General features: G+C 35.1%; 1 protein-coding gene across 5 annotated transcripts in view; it reads left to right on the top strand.

Annotated features, from left to right (window-relative positions):
• GPR180 (G protein-coupled receptor 180) overlaps nt 1-22,565 on the top strand; it is a 77,258-nt gene that overhangs the window by 8,854 nt on the left and 45,839 nt on the right. For 2 of the 5 annotated variants that reach the window (XR_016388649.1, XM_022576934.2), the window contains exons 3-9: nt 274-474; nt 6,900-7,080; nt 7,223-7,272; nt 10,319-10,476; nt 13,416-13,607; nt 15,569-15,646; nt 16,634-22,565. The exon at nt 16,634-22,565 is cut by the window's right edge. Coding sequence is in view for 3 of the 5 variants with exons in the window: in XM_022576934.2 (XP_022432642.1) it covers nt 274-474; nt 6,900-7,080; nt 7,223-7,272; nt 10,319-10,476; nt 13,416-13,607; nt 15,569-15,646; nt 16,634-16,792 (1,019 nt within the window). In the remaining 2 variants the exon portion in view is untranslated. Of the gene's footprint in view, nt 1-273; nt 475-6,899; nt 7,081-7,222; nt 7,273-10,318; nt 10,477-13,415; nt 13,608-15,568; nt 15,647-16,056; nt 16,154-16,633 lie in introns of all 5 variants that reach the window. The other 3 variants (XM_022576935.3, XR_002645041.2, XM_089899420.1) reach the window with 3 other exon arrangements.

Genomic DNA, 22,565 nt, shown 5'->3' with positions numbered 1-22,565 from the left:
TTAAAATTGAAATTCAGAGTTTCAGTGAAACTATTCTAGTCATTTGTGGTATCTCATAGAACTTTTATAGTGATTCCTTTGGTTGGTTAAAATACATTATTTTTACCTGCTTTATGACTTACAGAACTTATTCTAATACTACATCAGGGCTTGGACTACTGAGACAATAAGAACTAAACAAAAGAATTCTCATTTCAAATTGATTATGTGACTAAAACAATGAATACATTTGAGAATTTTGCTTTGAAAGTGCTATTTTTTTTCTCTTTAAAGTAGCCATGAATCAGACTGAACATAATCTGACAGTGTCTCAGATTCCATATCCACAAATGTGGCACGTGTTCTATGCAGACAAGTATACGTGCAAAGAGGACGATGAGAATTCTCAGGTGGAAGATATCCCATTTGAAATGATGTTACTAAACCCGGATGCTGAAGGGAATCCATTTGATCATTTCAGTGCTGGAGAATCTGGTAAGAATATGTATTTAAATATATGTCCTAAATACAGAAAAAGATTTATGCACAAGTATCTTCATGTTGTGTTTTTAGAATACTGAAAATTAAAAACAACTTGTGTCCAACAGTAGACAAATGGTTAAATAAATCTTACAGAATTGTAACAGCTGTACTATTAAGTTTAAAGCAGAACTGGAAATTTTGTATTGTATGGTTTCAAGTGTGTTAAAAAATGCGGAGAATAAACAGAAGTACAAGAATAGTAACAGATTGTTTCCATATTTTGGGTGGTAGAATTATGGATAATTTTCAGTTTCTACATTCTAAATCTTTTTGTTTTTATGATAAGCCAGCTTTATTTTTATAAACAGAAAAATGTTAAGAAACTGAGCAGTCTAAATTAGTAACCCAATGATTAAGTGAGATAGAAACTCCACTACTTTGTATAGCTGTCCTTTACTAGGTTTGAACATATTTAGGTGTTGCCTTTATTGGAGATTGCAACCATTTTTGAAATGATCAAAATTGATAAAACTTTCCAAAATTAAATCTACTCCCATAAAATATTTCATCAAAATTTTAGGTTGACAAAATTTTATGTTCTGCCCTACTGAAGTGAATTCCTAGCCCAAACAGAAATGAATGACTTCTTGTGATTAATGGTGGACATGCTATAAAATATTATGGATTTGTAAATTAACATGTCAGAATGAAAACTAAAATCTCTAGGCCATCTGTCAAAGAAAAGGGTTAGGTGTTTACCTCTTCATGAGTTCATTACCCACTTGGAAGAGTCAGTCTGCTTAGAGAAAAGTTCAATCCCATTGCATTACATTTGCCATCAAGGTGAGTGGGTGGAGGTAGGCCAGGAGTTGAGGCCACATTAGACTAAACCAGTTGTTAACCTCAAAGTGTAAATTGCCACAGCTAGAAAAGCAACTCAAGGAGCTTGTGTTATAAACGATAAGTCACAAGTAACTTAATGTATGAAGAAAGAAACTTTTTTAAAAATGTCCTTTAGTTTGAGAAAATACTTACATAGTGACAGAATGGGGTCCTAAACATTTAAAAATAATTCATTCTAAAAGTCTTTACTGTGAAGGAAATGACATAATTGTTTTTGAGTGCAAATGAATGTAAAGGTTAAATTTCACTTGATACTATTTTGGATCAATGTAGATCATTATTGAAAGTTAATTCTGTCCTACCATTTCTTTTATCTTAGTAAGAGATATTGACATTTATTTTACATAGTTTGGAAAGGCATTGATGAAACCCAGGTCTAGTGATAGCATTGGATGGGTGGTTGGATTAACTTGCTTTTAAGGTTTCTTTTAACCATAAGGCTTTATTATTTCATATGACACTTATCTCTAGGACTGGTCAGGCTTCAGCAGGAAGTAATGCTCGTCTGTAGTCACTGTACATGCAAACCCTACTGCCTCTAGTGGAGTCCACATCTGGTAGCCCTTCTCCCTCCTGCCTTCAGGCAGGAGGGTGGAGGCTCCAGGTTGTTTTATTTATTGTATGGATCCATGAGACTCGCTGGATCCTGATATTCTTTTTCTTGCCTCCTTATCTAGGCTCTCATTTCTGGACTCTTTCCTCATTCCCAGTTTGATATCTGAACTTTGACCATAGGCCATAAAGCAATGACATTTGTGCCCTGTGTGGTGCTTGGACTACTGAATGTCAGTCATCCTTACCCTGGCTCATCCTGAACCTTGCCCATATCTTCTAGTGTTTTTTTCAACACCCTGAATTATGGCTAGCTTTTTCTTTAGGGTTCCCACTAACCATTCAGACTCAGTTCTTAGTCCTGACTCCTTTTGACCTGTCTTCTCCTGTGACTGATTTTGATTTGATACTTATAGTATGTCTAAAATCTGTCTTTCTTATACTAGAATGGGGAGTGTTACTTTGGTCATGTCACCAAGAGTATTTAAATGAGGGAAAAAATTTCACTATAACATGGATTTTCATTAAGCATGGGATTCTGTGCAAGGCTAATCTGTAGGAATTGATTATTAAAAAGTGCCATAAGTACTCAAAAGTATTCATTGCTAGATGTCTGGCATAATTTCCAAGGATCACATCATTTTATTATTTAAATGCCTTAAAATATGATTAATTCTACATTGAAGTCTAAATCGGTGGTTCTCAACCTGTCACTGTGTATGCATATGGAGAGCTTTGGAAAAAATACAGATGTCCACCCCCAGAGACTGAGAGATAGACTTGGTTTTGGAGTGGAAGCCAGGCACTTGTAGTTGGTCAAAGCTCTGAAGTTGATTCTAATGTGCAGAACCACTTAGCTAAAAGTCCATATTCCACATTGTTTTGGTAATGTGTTGGTTTCAATGTAGAGCCTTAAGAGGGATTCTTCCTATTCTGTAGCCTCAGGTATAGAATTTGTTTCCAGGGAATAATTCCCAGTTAGTTCATTTTAGAAACTTTTCCTCATTTGACTAATTTTCTGCCCTAAGTAGAGAAAATTGATTTGCTATGCTTTTTACTGAGAATTGACTGCTAAAGCATGTATCTTAGAGGTTTGAATTAGAATAACCTGGTGCAGAAAGCTACAATTAATGTTATATGCTACTCTGGTTAAATCTTACAGTTTGTTTTCTTTCAAACCAACTATGTATTTTATATCTACGAGACTTTAGTTAGTCCTGTATTTTACAGACTTAGGTTTTTTTGTTTTGTTTTGGTGGGTTTTTTTGAATGTAGACTAAGGCAAGTTTGATGCTACTGGACAAAATACTACATAGGAATATCATGCTTCAAGGTAGAATAAAATAAAACTACCTCTTAAAAAATTAGAATCCTTGTTAACGGTATTTGTGATTGGTAGAGACCAAAAGAAGAAGTACTCAGAATCCTGAGAATTAAAGCATTATTGTCTGAAGTAGACTGGTTTTCATTGGAATGGTATTACAGGCTCTGTCACACCTGCCATCTCACTGTTCTGAAGATTCCAGATATGTTTATTATTTTCTCTTGTTCCCTTTTCTCCTCCGTTATCCTGAAAGATAATGGGTTGGATCTTAACCTTTGGCTCTGTAACTTAAAGTAACAGAAAACTCTAATGCAAGTGGTATAGACAATAAGGAAATTAATTCTCTTACATAACAATACTTTCTGAGGCTTCTTCAGGGTAGTTTATTTAACATTATCCTACCCTGTTATCCTCTGACTGTCAGCTTTGTCAGCTCCCTCATATTCAAAGTTAACTGCAGCAGTCTGGGCCGTACATCTAGGCAATTGCAAAATTCAATGTCTCTTTTTTAAGAGCAAGGAAACCTTTCCCAGAAGCTCCCTTATTTCATTGGCCAGAACTCGACATGTGACCTTGTTGTCTAACATCATAAGAGAAATTTAAGTGAAGGTATCAGAAAGGTGATAAGGGTAAACCAACATGTCGAAGTAAAGGGTTAGGTTTACCTCTTTGGGAAAGGGGAATATTGGAATTTCTCTAATTGGTTTAGACTAATCAGGATTTATCTTGAAACCCTTGAGGGTGGGATGGACATTGGGGTTCTGAGACAGCAAGCAGCACAGATAGGCGAGAGTGTTCCAGGGGCTGCCCCATGACCCATTGACTCTCTCCTTTTCTTAATCTATTTTCTCCCATCTCCCATCATTTAGCCGGAACTGAATTTTTTTAAAGCTGTCCTGGAAGTTTTCTTCCTACTGAATTTTGCCAGTGCTTCCGGTTAAGTTTGCCTTAAAATCTGCTCATTCCCTTATAACATAAGTGTTTGTCACCTATTGCATGCTCATTTAAGAGTGTTTTTCTTCTTTTGTGTATAGGTAAGTTTTAATATCTAGTATCCACCTGGTTTGTTTTTTTTTTTTGCGATACGCAGGCCTCTCACTGCTGTGGCCTCTCCCGTTGCGGAGCACAGGCTCTGGACGCGCAGGCTCAGCGGCCGTGGCTCACAGGCCCAGCTGCTCCGTGGCATGTGGGATCTTCCCAGACCAGGGCGCGAACCCGTGTCCCCTGCATTGGCAGGCGGACTCTCAACCACTGCGCCACTAGGGAAGCCCTCCACCTGTTTTAAAATTAGATTTTAATTTCAATTTCAAGGTGAACGTAGATTACTTTCCTGTGAAGGATGGTGGCAGAACAAAAGTAAAAGTTGATTGAAGAGAAAAAAAAAAAACAGACTTTTTTCCCTAGAGGTGGTTTATTTAAAAGAACACTTGAGTGCAGACCCAGAGTTTTATCTTTAAAGTATCAGGGTCAAGGGAATAATTTATGCAAAATGCAATGAGCAAAGCGTAGGACAAATGTCCTAGTTCAAGTTATTTAATATATTATCTCAATGAAATAAGTTTTTGGTTACCGTGTTAGCTTTTTATGGAAGATACATTTAATCTTGAATAATCCTAAAACATTTTTTGCTAGTGACATGTGTCTTATTTTCAAAAGTCTCTTCCTCCTGTATTATTCTAGTTCTCAATAGTCTGGGATTTTCTTTTCATGGTGCATTTCTAAGCTAATAGAGTCTGAAACCTTATCTTGTAATGAATATTTTGTAAGGTATTATAAATAAATAAAAATTTAAATAGAATGCCATATTTAATTCTTTATACTAAGAAGAAAAGGTAAAAACAGATTCAGAACACAGGATAGCATACTTTTACTGACACACAGTTATAATATGTTTAGCTTATTTTCTGCCTTGTTCCATTACTATAACAATCCCAGGTTTACTGTCCCATTATTTCTAAAGCTAGAATACATCTCTATATCGGGAATATTAAAAGAAAATATGCCCATTCTGTTATTTGATATTCTCTTCCTGAAGTCAACATACTTTCTCACCTAGACTAGAGAAGTGGACCATCAACATTTATGTACGTAGAGCAAGAGAGACACCCAGTGGCTGAAATACTTCTTTCTCTCTCTCTTTTTCTTGTAACAACGCCAAAAACACGATTGAGATTGAACTGTTTATTGAGTATTTTTCCTACTGTTTGCATCTTCTGGATTACTTTTCTAAAATTATTTTCCATACAGTGTAAATATTCCCTTCTCTGCCTGTTGTTTGGAGTTTATCCCACATGGGAAGCCAGAGCAGGTCAGGGGTCACAGTTGGAATGGAAGTGAGTGCAGTTTAGACATTTATCCACAGATTCAATGGAGACAGCTATAGCCACTGTCACGATATCCAGTGTTACTTAGATAGAGTATGAAAGCCCTAATATTAGGGACTAGGTTTAGATGTAACCAAGTAAATGTAAGCCATTAAATTCAAAGCTGGCTCCTGGTTCGTTATAATATTTTCTGAAATTTCCGAAAAATGAAGACACAGTCAAAAGATTCCAGGTAACACAGGAAAAGGGGTGTTTATCTTGAGGATGTGTGAAGACTACTGAAAAGCTGCTGGTAGAAACTGGAGGCTGCTTAATGACTGGGGCCATTTTTAATATAAAATCTGCACATTCCTATGCTCTGTTCTTGTCTCTACCAACCAGCTCCCTCTGCTCATTCAAAATTTCTGCTTGCCCAGAATTTTGATTTCATCATGGCCTGGTTTGACTCCTTTGGCCTGCTCCGTCATCAACTCTTTTCAACTCCAGTTTCTCTTGCCTCATCCTTTCTATGTTTTGTGGTTTGATGTCCCAAGAGAACATGACTGGCTTCGTATCTTTGAGAACCAAGTGATGCTGCTGGCCAGTGACTAGTCTTTGGATTGGTAGCCACTTGGTCAGGTGTTTCAGTTTCAGTCACCTGTGGAGTGGAGTCCCATGGTCTCCATAGGTTTTCCTCTTTGACAGAGCTGAATGCCATTTACTTCAGAAGGAGGCCTGGTCGTGACAGGTATTTTGACGCTTTGTCCAAATGGGAATTTAAGGTTACAATACATTCCAGAGCTTGGTTCTTAGGCTTTAGCTGTATCAGAATCACTGAAGGACTTATTAAAACCAGAATGCTGGGTCCCACTCCCAGAATCTCTGATTCAGTAGATATGGGTTGAGTCCCAAGAATCTGCCTTTCTAACTACTTCCCTGCTGATGGTGCTGCTGGCACAGGGCTCACACTTTGAGAATCATTGTCAGGGTATATAAAACTCTTATTGACTGACTAAATCTATTTTTAAACGTCTTATAAAAGAAATCCACTTTGGGGGGTAAAAAAGCATATCTAACTGAATGCTGAAATCATTGTTTTAATTTACTGTTTCGACCAAAACTATGATCTTGTTGTTAGTCTTTGGGCTTATTCCCTGACCAATATGATTTCTTATAGATTGACTTCAGTTTAATCTGTGTTCTTATAGTTAAGACTGTATCCTAAAGTAGAAAATTATTTGTTTCAACAGTCTTCCTTTTTTTCTTTTACAAAAGTAAATGCTATGACTTCAGTTAAAAAACAACACTATAAAACCCAACACTATAATTGGCTTGTTCCTTTCTTCTCTTCACAGGGTTACATGAGTTCTTTTTCCTCCTAGTCCTAGTGTACTTTGTGATTGCTTGCATTTATGCACAGTCATTGTGGCAGGCTATTAAGAAAGGAGGACCCATGCACGTGGTTTTAAAGGTTCTGACAACTGCATTGCTGTTACAAGCTGGTTCAGCTTTCGCTAATTACATTCATTTCTCCAGGTAACTCAAAACCATTAAAACTGTGTTCATCATTACGTCTAATTAATCCTAATTAGTCCACCAAAATTGTGCTTGCTTTGATTATGAATGATTTTTTTCACATTTGTGATTGATGCTAATATTCTCCTCTTCAATTCTTCAGTTACTCCAAAGATGGAATAGGGGTACCTTTTATGGGAAGTTTGGCAGAATGTGAGTATCTTACTGAGCATTTTTTTAAAACATAAACTTGCTGTCTGCTTCTTGTATGTTTTCCTTTTTTGTCAATTATTTTTTGTCATAATACAGTTTTTTTATCCAAGGTTGGTCAGATTCAGCTCAACTGGAAACAAGATTATACATTTAGTTTCCACATATCGTATTTAGTTTCTTCTTAGTCATAGGTAATGTGTAGAGCTCTTCATTGTCTTTAGAGCATATTTATATGCATTCTCTCGGTTTTTTTTTCATGTGGACCATTTTTAAAGTCTTTATTGAATTTGTCACGATATTGCTTCTGTTTTATGTTTTGGTTTTTTGGCTGCAAAGCATGCGGGATCCTAGGTCCCCGACCAGGGATCAAACCCGCACCCCCTGCATTGGAAGGCCAAGTCTTAATCACTGGACCACCAGGAGATTCCCACATTCTCTCATTTTTATCCTCAATAAAAACTCAGTGAAGTAGATATGCTTATCCCTATTTTGCAGATAAAGAATCTGGGCTCAGTGACAGAAAGTACATTCCCAAATGTCAGTCAGCTAGTGAATGGTAGAGCCAAGATTTAGACCCAAATTTTCTGACCACAAAGCTAAAGTTTTTTTTTCCCTTTTTCATCCCTTTTGTGACTCTTTTGTCTCTATTTCTAACCCAGAGCCATAGAGTATACCTATAATTGAGCTGACCTCTCAGCTTTGTTCTTTAATTTATAAGAGGAACTTTTGTGAAGTAGTTTTTCAATTAAATATGATGGTGAAAAACTAAAAGTTCCTATAATCATGACTTTTTAAAGGGAACTTTAGAGGGACATCAGGTCATATGCCATTCTCAATCCTGAAAAACAAGTTAAGATTTGCTCTAAAAAAGCAGATTCTGAATACGAAGACATTCTAGGATTTACTTTCCTTATATTTCCATATTTCTCTTCTAGTCTCCTCACTCTTTAATAGGGTATCTTATGGTAATCTCTATAATCATCTCAGGACCCACTTATCCTGATCTTGCTGCCTATTTTAAGATTCTAAAACTTCTAGAACCTTTCCTTTTCCTTGTGAAGAGGATGGATACTGTTTACCTCTTGGGCATGAACAAGAGTTGCTTCTCCTTTTTTGACATTACTAGAACCCTGGTTTCAACCCCTGTTTTCTCTTAGATGACTCAGGATGTTTAAGAGAATCCTAGAGTTTTAAAGCTGGACAGAGCATAGAAATAATTTAGCTTATGCATTTTAGATGAAGAAATTGTGGTCCAAAGAGGCAAAGCACACAGAGGCCCATCAGTAGCAAAGCTGTTACTAAAATCAAGGACTTTTGAAGTTTTGTGAGTGTCTACTGTATTCAAAACAGTGTTTTAGGCTGTCTGGCATCTTCATGGTAAGTTAAAAGCAAAAGTCTTTTTAAAAAAACTGCAATAAATCAATGTTGATCATTTTTGGTAGTTCTGACAACAGGTTTGGTTAATGAAGATTTTTAATCAAATTCCACAGAATGGGGTTTTTGTGTCATCTGTGTATTTTCTCTACATTAGTTATTTTTCAAGAACAGATAAGCAGTGTCTACCTACCCTCACAGTTATGGTATTATATCAATATGTGCATTACTTAGTGTGTAAAGAAATGAGCCAGAAAATCAGTGTTCCCTCCTCCCCAGTATTTGTTTTTGCTAATTAGCAACTTATGTAGGGATATTCCTTTGGCTAACTTCTTTAAATAACTGAATATGTATTTGTGAAATGTTTAATAAAAATAATTAGCATCACAGTCATTTAAAATCTATGGTGTAAGAAAATTGTTGCTTGTTCTGAAAGGCCATGACACTTTATATCATTAAAGTGTAGTGACAGTTCAGTATTAGAATTCGCTATTACAAGTATATAAGCATAAATGTAAAGTATCCGGTTTTAATTTGGGTGGCAGAGCTGGAGAAAAATATAGCAAAATAAAGCTGAAAAGGTCTATTATTAATAAGTTTTTGGCTTGTAACTTTTAATATAAGTTTGATACTACAGCTAGTTTTATCTGTTTCTCTAAGAATATCTTTATATAAAAGAAATAAAAGTCATAGACATCAAAGTTATAAATGGCAATTTGAAGAAAGTTTTATTTTGTTGAATTGTGATCACATGTTTATTCCAAAATCCACATCAAAATACACCCTGATGAAAAAGTAATAATTTTTTTAAAAATCAGTAAATAGAACTTCTAAAATGAATACACATGGCAGTTGAAGTATTATTGCTTGTTATTTTCTTGTCGCACTGAACTGGGTGCAGGCGGTTTCATTGCATCTTTTCTACCGCAGCCAGCTTCCCCTGCAGTGTAAGCGATGGCCACCGGGTGGCACATCACACTAATGCATGGAGCGCTTCATTCGTCTTCAGGACTCTTGACACTAGAGCCAACATAATTGGATGTTACAGCAGCTCTGCGTTTTATTGTCATGCTATTTCTTATTAATAGGTTTAGAAAATACTCTTCATATTATAGGTCAGCCACCAAAAAAAATTAACAACCCAGAAGTATTCTCCACATTGCAGAAGTTATATTTAAAATTTGTTTCTTTTCATAAGCAGTGAGTTATAGATTGTAATTAGAAAAACTAAGAAGCATAAGAAACACAAAGAGATTTAAAGTTGGCCTTAATAAAGATATGATATGGACACATATATATTTTTAAAAATAGGAGTATTGCCATTGTTTTAACTATTTTCAGAAAGTTTACAAATTTAATGGCAAAATTTTAATTCTTTAGAATTATTATACATGAATATCTCTTACTGAATTTCATCAGTTTCTTTTTTAAAATGCCTGTCTTTTGTGGTTAATAAAATAATTATATTCTCAATGCAAAAAGGATAAAATTTGGGAATTCCATGGTGGTTCAGTGGTTAGGACTCCATGCTTTTACTGCTGAGGACGCAGGTTCAATCCCTGGTCAGGGAACTAATAAGATCCCGCAAGCTGCGCAGTGTGACCAAAAAAAAAAGGATAAAATTCTTTGTATTGTGAAAACTCAGTTGACTTTGCTTTTCATTTCCCATTAGTTTTTGACATCGCTTCCCAAATTCAAATGTTATACTTACTTCTGAGTCTATGCATGGGTTGGACAATAGTCAGAATGAAGAAGTCTCAGAGCAGACCTCTCCAGTGGGATTCTACTCCTGCGTCCACTGGCATTGCTGTATTCATTGTCATAACACAGGTTAGTAGTGATACTAAATGTTTCTGCTTTGCAATATTGAGAAATGCAAATTTGAACATATCTCATGTCAAGAAACCTGGGACCCATGAGGAATTTGTGTCATTTTAAACTATGAATTTAAAGAGTGATAGATCATATATGAAGTAAGTGGGAAAGAGAAAGACAAATACCATATGATGTCAGTTTTATGTAGAATCTAAAATATGACACAAATGAATTTATCTACAAAACAGAAACAGACTGTCAGACATAGAAAACAAATTTATGGTTACCAAAGGGGAAAGAGGGACAGGGAGGGATAAATTAGGAGTTTGGGATTAGCAGATGCACACTACTATATATAAAATAGATAAACAGGGTCCTACTGTATAGCACTGGGAACTATATTCAATATCCTGTAATAAACCATAATGGAAAAGAATCTGAAAAAGAATATATATATATATATGTGTAACTGAATTACTTTATTGTACATCAGAAACTAACACAACATTGTAAATCACCTATACTTCAATTTTTAAAAAATGGGAAAAAAAAGAGTGATAGATAAATAAAAAAGAGTGATAGATAAATAACCTGTTAATTTTCTGAGTGCTGATATATGTATATTGTAGAATTTCATTGTAATTTACCTGAATCTGAGCTTCCTATCAGATTATTTCAGTGCAGTATATTTAATATTCAGTTAGATTCTCATTTCCTAATTAAGAGCTTTCTTTCATATTTTCTAACACTTAGTAAGTATTCAATATTAAATGAGTCAGTTAATGAATTTGAGATTCATTCATTGGCCAGAATCTACTTTATACATGAAAGAATTCAAGTGAACATCAGATTAAAGAAAAAACAAAACGTAGAATAAAAAAGAATAGGATCTTGTTTTTGAAAACAAATGTAAAAACAAACTTGGTCTTTTAGAAGAGTCCTCTATGCCTTTTTTTTGTTTTTCTCTATAGTGACCTATAGACATTATTCTAGGATCTCCATATGCCTATGTACAATGGATTTATAAAAATTAAGAAGAAAGATATAAACATAAAAATTTGTATTGAGTTTGTGACCATCAGCTATAGATGAAAATGAAATATACATCTGGGCTCTGTAAAGGAATCATAATCTAAGTTTTAATGCATTAAATAAATTGAAAAACTTACTAGTGAAGGGTAAGGCCTGTGCCCATCTACCTCTAGTACTTATTTTAGTACCTTAGGTGCTGAGTGAAGGTTTATTGAATTTACATGATTGATTTAGAAAGAGACCATATCACAGATATTGATATTTAAAAAGGAGATAATGCCAGGAAGGGAGGGCTAGTGAGAAAGAACTGAATTAGAGGTGATTAAAATAAGGGTAAGTTCTGCCAACTTAATGTTTTTGATCCAGGATTTATGGAGAGTAGTGTTAATATCAAGTTAAATTCTCATTTCTCAATAACTGTTTTAAAAATTGAATTTTCATTATTTCATTGCAATTTAAATTCATTATCATAAACAAATACAAATTGAGATTATAACACTACCCTAGAGTTTATGTGAGCATTTGTGAAGAATGTATTAGACACGGCCCTGACTCAACAGCAGCCAGACTAGGTGGACGAGACAGGCAACAAGAGATCACGTAAATGTGTACAGTGTATTCCACAGGTCCTGCATTAGCATACGTATGTGAAAATATGGGAGTATGAATATGTAAAAATGTGAATCATGGGAAATAGTAGTTTGTGGGGTTTTTTTGCTTTATTGGGTTATAATTGAAAAATAGAAATTGTATAGATTTAAGGTATATAACTTGATGTTTTGATATATTTATACATTATGAAATGTTCACCACAGTCAAGCCAGTTAACATATCCATGACCTCACATAGCAGGAAATGATAGTTCTATAATAGCACTTCTTTGTTGTAAAGAGTTACGTTTAGAAATGCAAGTTAAGGAATCAGACGGGTATAATTTGGCGTAGAGGAATGAATTTCTGTAATAAAGATCTAATTTTTGTTTCAAGAAGGAAATTTATGTGTGCAAGATGAGAAAAGAGTTCACCTAGCAAGAATGGTAGCTGGAGTAAAATTAGGGTGGAAGATTTGAGAATGAGGAAAGGAAGTGGTTGCTGGTAAACCCCATAAAGCCTAAAATTGGATTTAATAATGGAGTTTCGACCTAAATTCTTTGGAAGCCACTGAAGACCCAGTTCTGAAGGCTGAGTTGGCAAATGAAGGGAGCACAGAGGGCTCCTGACATGTGTGATGGTGAAAATTATCGTAATTGCAGTGATTGCTGTTTGGTAAAGGTGGAGGGAATATGGGCACTGATTTCTACTGAATAGCAGTAAACAGAACAGCTTAATGAAGAACTTGCGAGCTTTACACTGGGATAGTAACAATATGGTAAAAAAGGTGAACAGACAAATAAGGATAAGTAACTGTGCCCTGGATGCTATGTTGGACATTGAAGGGAAGTTACCGTGGGAAAAGAATGAGGTCTGAAATCAACAATTCTGACTTGTTAATTTCTGGATTACAAAGGCTACTGAGATATTTGAAAGTTTATCCTGAGATAATGGGCTTGAATGCAGAACGGTTTGATTCCTAATAAGGTGTTGAAGTAAGAAAGAGATTTAGAAGAAAGTTTTATGTTTATTCTCTTCATCTTTTCGACTTACTTTCATCATTAGAGCTGTCTTACTTGAATCCTGGTAACAGTAGCATTTTTTATCTCTTGCATGTGGTCTCATTTGATTACAATCCCTTTTCTCCAGCTGAGGGTATCAGTGAAGGAAAAACTGCTTGTGCTTTATTAATCAACACCTTATATAGTCTGATAAATCTTAGAGCCTCTTAGGAATGTTTATATACTGGTTATGGGGATATAGAAAAGAGTTGAAAAAAGTACCTTATTGTAAGTAGACATGACTTTTTTCTCTAAATATTGTTTTTTACAGAGTATTTTGCTACTTTGGGAACAGTTTGAAGATACCAGTCCTCACAGCCACCATTCACACCACAACTTAGCAGGGATCCTTCTAATTGTTTTAAGAATTTGCCTAGCGTTGTCATTAGGCTGTGGACTCTACCAGATCATCACAGTGGAAAGAAGTACACTCAAGAGGGAGTTCTATATCACTTTTGCCAAAGTATGGGTTTGGTTAGAAAGTGACTTCTTCACATTATCAACTTCATTTTGCTTTACTTGGGAAGTTAAGGAGCAACCATATGCTAATATTTAGTAAGGTTTTATTACGTGCCAGGTACTCTATGTGCTTCAAATCATTTAATCTTCACAACTTATGAGATATAGATGATATTATCCCCATTTTGCAGAACTCATGAAACAGTAGTTTCCATGTAATCTTTGGCAGGTCCGTTTTGCCTGTATTATAATTTCTTTATCAATAGGGATTTTACATTTTTTCTGTAGTATCAGAATTTTTTTAATAAAAAAATTAGGATACGGTTTGCATGTCTCAAAAAACAGTCATTAATGGACTATGAACTCTTACTCCCAGAATTATGCAATGTTTTATAACAAACTATGAAGAGCCGTCCTTCAGCATAAGCAGAGGGAGCCAGGAGGCTGAGTACATACTATGTTTCAGCCATTTCATGTCATCCGTATGAGATCATGTTTACTTCATTCCCCCTTGTTGTGTCCTTCTTATGCTAGTGAGATCTAAAGGCAAATGGGTTTTTTTTCTGTACCCATTTAATAAAGGAAAAGATCAGGAGACAGGTTGAGTCAGTAACGTTACAGAAGCCTCCCTTCCTAGAAAGTTATATTTTTTTGGTCAGATTGAGAGAATCCGTAACCCATCATCTTGGCAACTCAAAGCATCATTCTGATAAGCTCTTTGGTCAGCCCACCCTAGTTGACAGTCTCAGTAGAACGAGGCTGAGATGGAGGAGGGCCAAATTCCTTGTTTATTCCAGACGGAGGGCCAAATCCCTTCTTTATTCCAGATGTGGAGCATTTTAAAGCTGCTGCTGCAGCCCTAGGAACCCATGTCAGGCCTCTGAGTACCAAACAGGCAAGGATATGCCATTTCACTTTGGAATTCTTCCCAGAGACAGTAGTGCTTATTGTTTCAAAAGTTAGTATATACTTCAGGTATTTAAAAACTAAATTTCTTCTTTTCTTCTATGTTTAAAACAGTACAAAAATGTTTTCTTAAACTTTAATTTTTGTATGTTTTAATATAACTATTTGAATAGGTTCAAACATCCAAAAGTATTTAAAAAGCAGCAAACGTGTTTCTTTTCTCCCATCTATGCAGTTATCACCTCCTCATATAATCACTGCTATTAATTCCTAATTTATTTTTTAGAGAATTTAAAATATATTACTATATACACTAATATGTATAAATGGATAACTAATAAGAACCTGCTGTATAAAAAAATAAATAAAATTCAAAAATTCAAAAAATATATATATATATTTCCCTTCACTTTTATACAAATAGTAGCATTGTGAACACATTTTTCTATATCTTGTTTTTTTTTCTTATAACCTCAATATACCAAGCATTTCAACAGCTACTAGTATTAACTTATTATTTTATTTCAAATTTAATTTTGGAAAAGGATAAGTTGCCATGTTCTAGGAAAAATAGAACATATATATTTGAAAAGTATAGTGTTAAAAAGTTTCCCATTCCTACTCGCCTAATTCTGTGTCTTTTATACTAAATCTCAAACAGGTAACCACTGCTAATCAGGTCTTTGTGTATTCTTACAGAATTTCTTTGTGTATCTATATGCAAATATGAATGTATATTCTTATTTGTTTTTTATAGAAATATTACACATTTGTACCTTGTTTTTCTCAGATTTGTTACTTATATATCAAAACCTCAAAATATATGTATGAGGAAGATGTAAGATTTTAAATACTCCAAAAACACCCGTTTGATTAGAAACAGAATATCATTGTCACAACAATAGCAAATATATTTCCACATTTTATTGCAAGTTCTACTGTACAGGCCAATTGAGATCAATCAAGACCTCCTAAATATGCTAGTAATGTTATTTATCTGGTACATTCTGAAAACAAAGCATAGCTGCGCTTACTTGACTTATTTTTCATTTGTTCCAGGGCTGTATCTTGTGGTTTTTGTGCCATCCAGGTCTTGCATGCATTTCTATCATTTTTAATGACTACCAAAGAGATAAGGTAAATAATATACATGATCAAAATAGTTTTTTGTAGTCTTTATTGGGAAATTATTAAAGTAGGAAAGGCCTGTTTATCCATTCAGCGGTTTCTTGGATTCTTTAAAATAAAACTTTGAAACAAAATATTGAACCAGTGAGTATTTAAATTTAGTTTATAAGCAGAATGATAGAAAATAGCTTTTGTTATTCTTATTTTAGCCAATTTCATAATACTGTTTTATAAATTAAATTATAAAATTTATAACTCATCTTTGTAGTTAAGAAAAAATGATTAAAATTTTTTGCTACATAATGTTAAAAATCAAGACAGCTTTCTAAAAGTCAGTCTAGTTGCTTTAACAGCCTGCAGACTGGAATGCCATGCTCAAGTATGCCACATTTTGGTTGTATTGATACCTACCTTCTTAGGTGAATTACTCCATCATTTCGAAGTGGAGTTCTGCCAGGAGCCCTTTACAAGCAATGCAGTGTGCGGTTGAACACACAAATGTTTCTTGAACCTGAGGTATTTACAAAGGGTAAATAGATAGGAAGGTAGTCTACAAAAATAGAGAAGTGACTTGAGAATTTCGGAAAGGGCTTTTAGAGCACTCTCCAGGATTCAGGTAGGGGCATGCTTTATTCCTATTACTAGATTAGCCAGGAGTCTGATTTTTCCTATTACTTTCTTTAGTGCATGCACCCTGAGAAGATGGTTTAGCAAATTATTCTTTTGTGTCTTATTTTGACATCTATAAACTAACTGTTAAAGGAATTTTACTTTTGAACAATTATAGTTGAACATTAGTCTCATTTTCCTATTGAAAATTTCTTTTACAAAATGTACCCACAGTAAAGATGGGACAGATACAGTTTTTTATTTATATATATTTATATAACATATATATAAGTTTATATATGTATAAAGTATTTATAGGTCCATGATAAAATGAATATAATTTCTGTTTTTGCATGCAGTAAAGCATTCTCTTTCTTTTCTTTTCAGGTCATTACAGTAGGCGTTATCCTTTGCCAGTCTGTTTCCATGGTGATTCTCTACAGACTCTTTCTATCCCATAGTCTATACTGGGAAGTTTCTTCACTTTCCTCAGTAACACTGCCACTGACCATATCATCTGGACACAAAAGTCGGCCTCACTTCTGATACTTGATTTTCTTTAGAGGAAAAGTAAATTTATTTACCAGAGTGCAATAAGGATTCAAATACAGTGACTTTTCTTTTCATACTTTTGGTATGAAAAATTGAACAGAGAAAGCAGAGCATGTTATTTATACAACTGCATTTAAGCAGTACCAAACTGAAAAAAAGGTAATAAATGTTTTGAAATATACTTAATAAACTTTCAAGAAAGAGTGTTGTTATAAGGTCATTTATGCAATTTCCATATGGAAATAAAGATGAAAAGAATTATATGATATTTTGGTAAGAGATTCACCACTTATAATGCCTCATCTTCTATCAATAATTAACTCAGGTTTGATAGTCTTATAAAAAGTAATCAGTTAAATGATTACTTGCTTATACATGTCTAAACCAAGTCCAGTTATGAAATCAGTGTAATTCACTGGTTAAAAACTGCTTCTTTTTATGCTTTAAGGAAAATGCATTTTGTATTGGAGTTAAAGAAATTGAAAATGAAGTTACTTCAGAAAATCAGTATAAAATATATTCATAGTTAAGTGAATAAGCTTTTGTTTATTTGTGGGTGGGGTTATTCTCCATTTTCTTCTATTTTAGCTCTAGCTAGGTTTTAGCTTGATTAGCAAAGCGTTTTTGACAGATAGTTTATGAAAAACTTAGATACATTGCATTGGTTTTACAAAGGGTTTTAAAATCTGAGCACTTAGGTGAAGGGACAAGCTGATTTACATGTTGAAAAAGAAAGAAGGAGAAAGTACTCTGTGATATGGTACTAAAGTTTTAATCCTGATATAATTCATTTCTCCTACACTGAATCCCCAATCATAATTAAGCTGTATACACAGATTAAATTAACAGAAGCATTTCATATAAATGCTGGTTTCAGTCATCAACTACCCATGAATTCCTGCCCAAGGATACTTAATCAGGATTAAATTTTCTATGAATAATTGAAAAACAAAATACTCACTGGATTTGTTATAATCCGTGTTGGCACTGGATTCTAAGTAGTTGCCATATTGAATCCTTTGTAATAAAGCCATATTTTTGCGTATGATGCCCCAGTATTGAGTATACACTCTATCAAGTGCCTGTTTAAAAAACTGCTAAATTGTTGTTGTTACTTGCTGTATAAAATGACTATGCCCATTAATAGTCACTGATCAGAAATTATTCTGTTTCTGTTTTTCAAGTCATTCAGGCCTTTACATTTTTACCTCTGGCTTATTTTAAAGATATTTTTTTATCTACTTGCAAAGGTATTATGTTTTTAAGCAAGAGATGGTGCACTGATCTGGTAATTAACCGTTTTAAAATTAAACAGTTAAAGCAACATAGCACAACTTAAAAATCTCTATGATTTTGTCTGTTTTTCCCTTACATCTAGTCTTATTGGAAATGAATAGTATTCTGCTTCATTTTAAAGGGAAAATACGTGTGTTCATGACTAGCAAAATGGCAGAATGACAGAGTTCAGCCTGCTCATTAAATCCTCAACAGTTCTTTGTAAATTATTTAATAAATGAGAGCTACAGGTTGAGACTAGAAAATCTGAGGTATATCTTAGGTTTACGTGTTGTTCTGAGTGGTCATGACCTTTTCTTTTACCACATCTCACTAATAACCCCAGTTATTGTCTGTTGTGTTCAACTGAAGTACAGTTAACTGAGCTAGGGAAAAAGAGTGAAGCCTTTTCATAAATTTTGTGAACTTGCAACAGTGGGAAGAGAATAATCTTTGTGTTATTTACACAAAGAACATGGAAACTGTAATCAACATATATGAAATATATTGCTGTGCTTGCATTTATGAGGCTTGAACAGGGGTTTTTTTACTCTATTCTTTAAGTTATGGTTGAACTTGCTGATAATTTATTTTGTTATTTAAGAGCCACTGTTAAATGAAGAAAAACAGTTAGTAAATATATAAGGCAGTTGTGAATAAAGGTTAGTAATCCGAGCTCAAAATTCATAGTTCATAAGTCATGACACAGTGTCCCCTCTTTTTCTCTTTCTGAATGTTTACATGGAGATTTGTCACCACAGATTACAGAAAGATAAGTGTATACTGCAAGCGCTAATTAAAGATCAAAAGTTTTCTACTTTTCTTTCTCTGTCAGATAATGCTTTTTTTTAAATATATTGCTATTTTTACATTTTTTCTTAAAGAGGGTGAGTGGTCTCTCTAGAGCCTTTTTTTTTTTTTTTCCAGAAGCATCGTGTTTCTTCTTTTAGGAAGGTATATATATAGTGGTGTTTATTTTTATTGACATGTATAATAATATTAGCCCCTATTTAATTGAGTGCTTACTGTGCATCAGGCCCTTCACACTCATCCCTAAGCTCTAGTGCTGTAACCACACTCCCCTTTAACTGAGTATACAAGAGAGGATAAATGATTCCCCATAGTCACCTGACTTTCCTTCACTTTTCTACTTTACCCTCATGATTTAATTAGCACCTATTAGATGTTGTGTTAAATTTTAGTGAGAATGAATGGCTATCCATAGTTAATTTTAGCTGTTGGTTTTTAACATTAAACCTGGAATTGTGCTGAAAATCAGAAATGAGCTTGAATATCTGTACCCTCAATATTTGAACACTTGGCTTTCAGCCAGACAGTATTGCTAGCAGGGAGAGATAATCCAGGCAGAAGAGCTTGCTTTAGGAAAAATTTTCATGATCTCGAGGAAAATAAGCCATGTCTGATGAAAATGGGAGATATACAAGTCTAAGACCAATTCTAACATAAGGAGACTAGAATCTATACATCAGCATAAACATTGGCCCCTTCACCATGTTTCCTTTAGGCAGTTGTGCATATTCTCTGGAAATTCTTTGGAAATCTGGAATTATTTGTGACACGTTCACTTTAAATAGCTTCAGTGGTGTCAAATCTTTAAGGTTCTTTGTTTTTGAGAAGTGATTTGATATAGCCAATAAATTTGAGACTAGATCTGAAGAGGTAATAGCAATTTTTGTTCCAACATGTATTTATGAATTGAGACTAAAATAATGAGATTGGTTTTCCAATGAGATCTGAAAACTGAACTTGTGCAGTAGTTCTGTAATATTGCTGCTTCCACACTTGGGTGCCTTCTCTGCACAACTCCAAGGGCATCACGCACATTGTGCTCTAGGAGTGACAGTTACATAGAAGAGCAAGAAACTTGGAGTTGTGGAAGGGGTGGTCCTGCCCACTACAGCCCAGTCTCCACAAAGCAAAGGGAAATCACCTGGATGATGGAGTTCTTTGTGCTAACCTGATGCCTTTTATATTTGAAATTATTTTAAAATAGTTTAGAAATGTAAATCAGATCAAACTACTGCTGTCTTATTAAAAACTCTCCACTTGCTTCTCGTTGCACTTAGAAAAGAGTGACTCATGCTCATTACCATGTTCTACAAGGCCCCACGTTATCTGGTCCCTCCCTCTATCTCTGATCTTATTTCATACCACTGTCCCTCTCACTATGCCCCAGTCTCATCATCCAAAAATACCTCATTTATATCACTGCCTCAGAGCCTTTGCACTAGCTATGTCTTCTGCCAGGAATATTCTCTTCCAAATCTTGATGTGGTTGTATGGTTGAATCCTCATCCTTCAAGTTGTCAGCTCAGATATCTTTCGGAGACCTCTGACCATCGGTGGTGGATTTATATGAGGCCAATGTAGCTAAGCTGGAGATATGTTTCTCAGAATTACCTCTGCATAATTCCAGAATAGCATGGGTCAAAGAGATGTTTGGAGTAAGATTTAGTGGGCTGAAGTAAAGTAGCCAGATCCAGATTGTTTTTAAAACTGAAAGGTCCAAGCAAGGCACGCACTGTTGCTGCTCACCCAGGTTATTGCTTATCTGCTGGTTCATCTTCTTGGTGTGTGGGCCAGCAGCCAGGTCCACAGAACACCAGCTCCTACTGGGTCACCTCCTTCAGCTTCTCTGACTCCTGGGCCAGATGTGTGTATTACTCTATGACAAAGGGTGCTAGGTTGTGCAGGACAACCCCACTATCGAGGTTGGAGACTTGCAGTCCATTCTCATGAGTTCCACCCAATTCCCATGGGTTTTGCTCATCCTGGCAGGTCCCAGTGCATCTTTGCTTTCCCCACTTCACATTCATCTTCCCTCTCACTTGCCAGACACAAAAGGAATAGCCCCCTAGAATCCCTATAATAAATGCCTTATTTTATATATTAAAAATGGAGTGTGTGTGTGTGTGTGTGTGAGAGAGAGAGGGAGAGGGAGAGAGTGCCTAGTGGTTTTCCTTTTCTGAACAGACCCTACAGATACACCATCCTGTCTAATGCTGCACCCCATCCTAATCACTCTATTACAGTATTTTCTTTTCTCTGTAAAGTACCGCTTTATCTTTGCCTCTTGCCTCTTTCCCCAACTAGAATGTAAATTCTGAGGGAGTTTGGCCATGGTCTGTATTGTTCATTGCTGTATCCCTAGCACCTAGAACATTCTCTGGTGCACACTAGATGCTCAAAAATACTTTTGAATGAATGGATAAAAGCAATTCTGGAAAAGTTTCAGACATGTATTTAGCAATACCTCCTATATAGTGACTTCAATAATGCCTTGCTGTTCTTTATTAAGTTACATGGAACTGAGAATGTGTAAAAATCTTGAGTGGTCAAGTAGTTGTTAAATAAAGTCTAACCTCTAAAACTCATCAATTTTAAGAGGATTCCTCAAGTTGTCAAAGAGCCAGTTTCCCTTTGTTTTAAATAGACTGTACTGGGACCATGTGACTGGCATTTTAGCCTACCGCACTAAAAGCACCTATTTAAAAGACGTTTAAGTTAGCTAGAGGAAGGAATGTTGACAGTAGTCAGAAGCAGCTGGGAGAAAGAAAAACTAAAAATGACCCTAACACTCAAATCACAGCAGCCTGGGGTCATTTAGTGTGGGTGAAAACAGCCCTGTGTGCCTCGATAGACACTTAGAGCTTTATTGTTCAATATAGCTCATGACAATAGCCCTTAGTATTCAAAGATTAAATTATGTTCAGTATCCTCATAGAAATGTTCAAATACATTGTTAATGTTTTATTCTTGTTAAATTGGTAATATATGTCATTGATCGTACAAAAATTAGAAGGTTGAAAAGGGTAAAAAAGTAAGTCCTTGCAGCCACTTATTTCCCTCCCCTGGATTCAACCTCTGTTACCAGTTTCTTGTATATTTTTCTAGAGATGGCCCCATGTATATATAAACATATGTGAAACACAGATCGGAGCATCCCATACAGGTTGTTTTGCACATTCAGCAGTTTATTTTGTATCCCTAACTACTGAGTTGCCCCATCTTTTCATCGATTGCTTAGAATTCCATTATATGAATGAATCTTAATTTTTTTAATCATTCCTCTGTTACTAGACTTGGTTTCCAGCCTTTTGCTATTACAGGTAGCCTCTTAACTCTTGGAATAAAAAATTTGTCTGGCCCTCTTCCCCTACTCCCAGACTGTCCTGCTCGCCACCCCCCCAGTCCCACTTTCTAGGATCTAAATCATTGGAATTTTCAGAGTGCTAGAAGTGTCTTTGTTATTCATGGTGGAAACTGATAGTTTATGCTAATGAGATGACTCAGTATGAAAGCTGACCACACCAGAAAGACCAAACATATGATTAGAGGGTTGGGGCTTTGAATCACAGTGATATCAGCCTGACCTCTGGGGAGGGGGATTAAGTTCAACCCTGTGGTCAGTGAGAGACTCTATCATGCCCATGTAGTGAAACCCCAACAAAGACTCTGCACACTGAAGCTC

Source organism: Delphinapterus leucas, chromosome 18 (assembly GCF_059928025.1).
Source record: "Delphinapterus leucas isolate spDelLeu-1000000601 "Yukka" chromosome 18, BTC_Dleu_Yukka2, whole genome shotgun sequence".
Classification (NCBI taxonomy): Eukaryota; Metazoa; Chordata; class Mammalia; order Artiodactyla; family Monodontidae; genus Delphinapterus; species Delphinapterus leucas.
The sequence above is the reverse complement of the archived record's forward strand: the minus strand, read 5'-3'. Positions and strand labels throughout refer to the sequence as shown.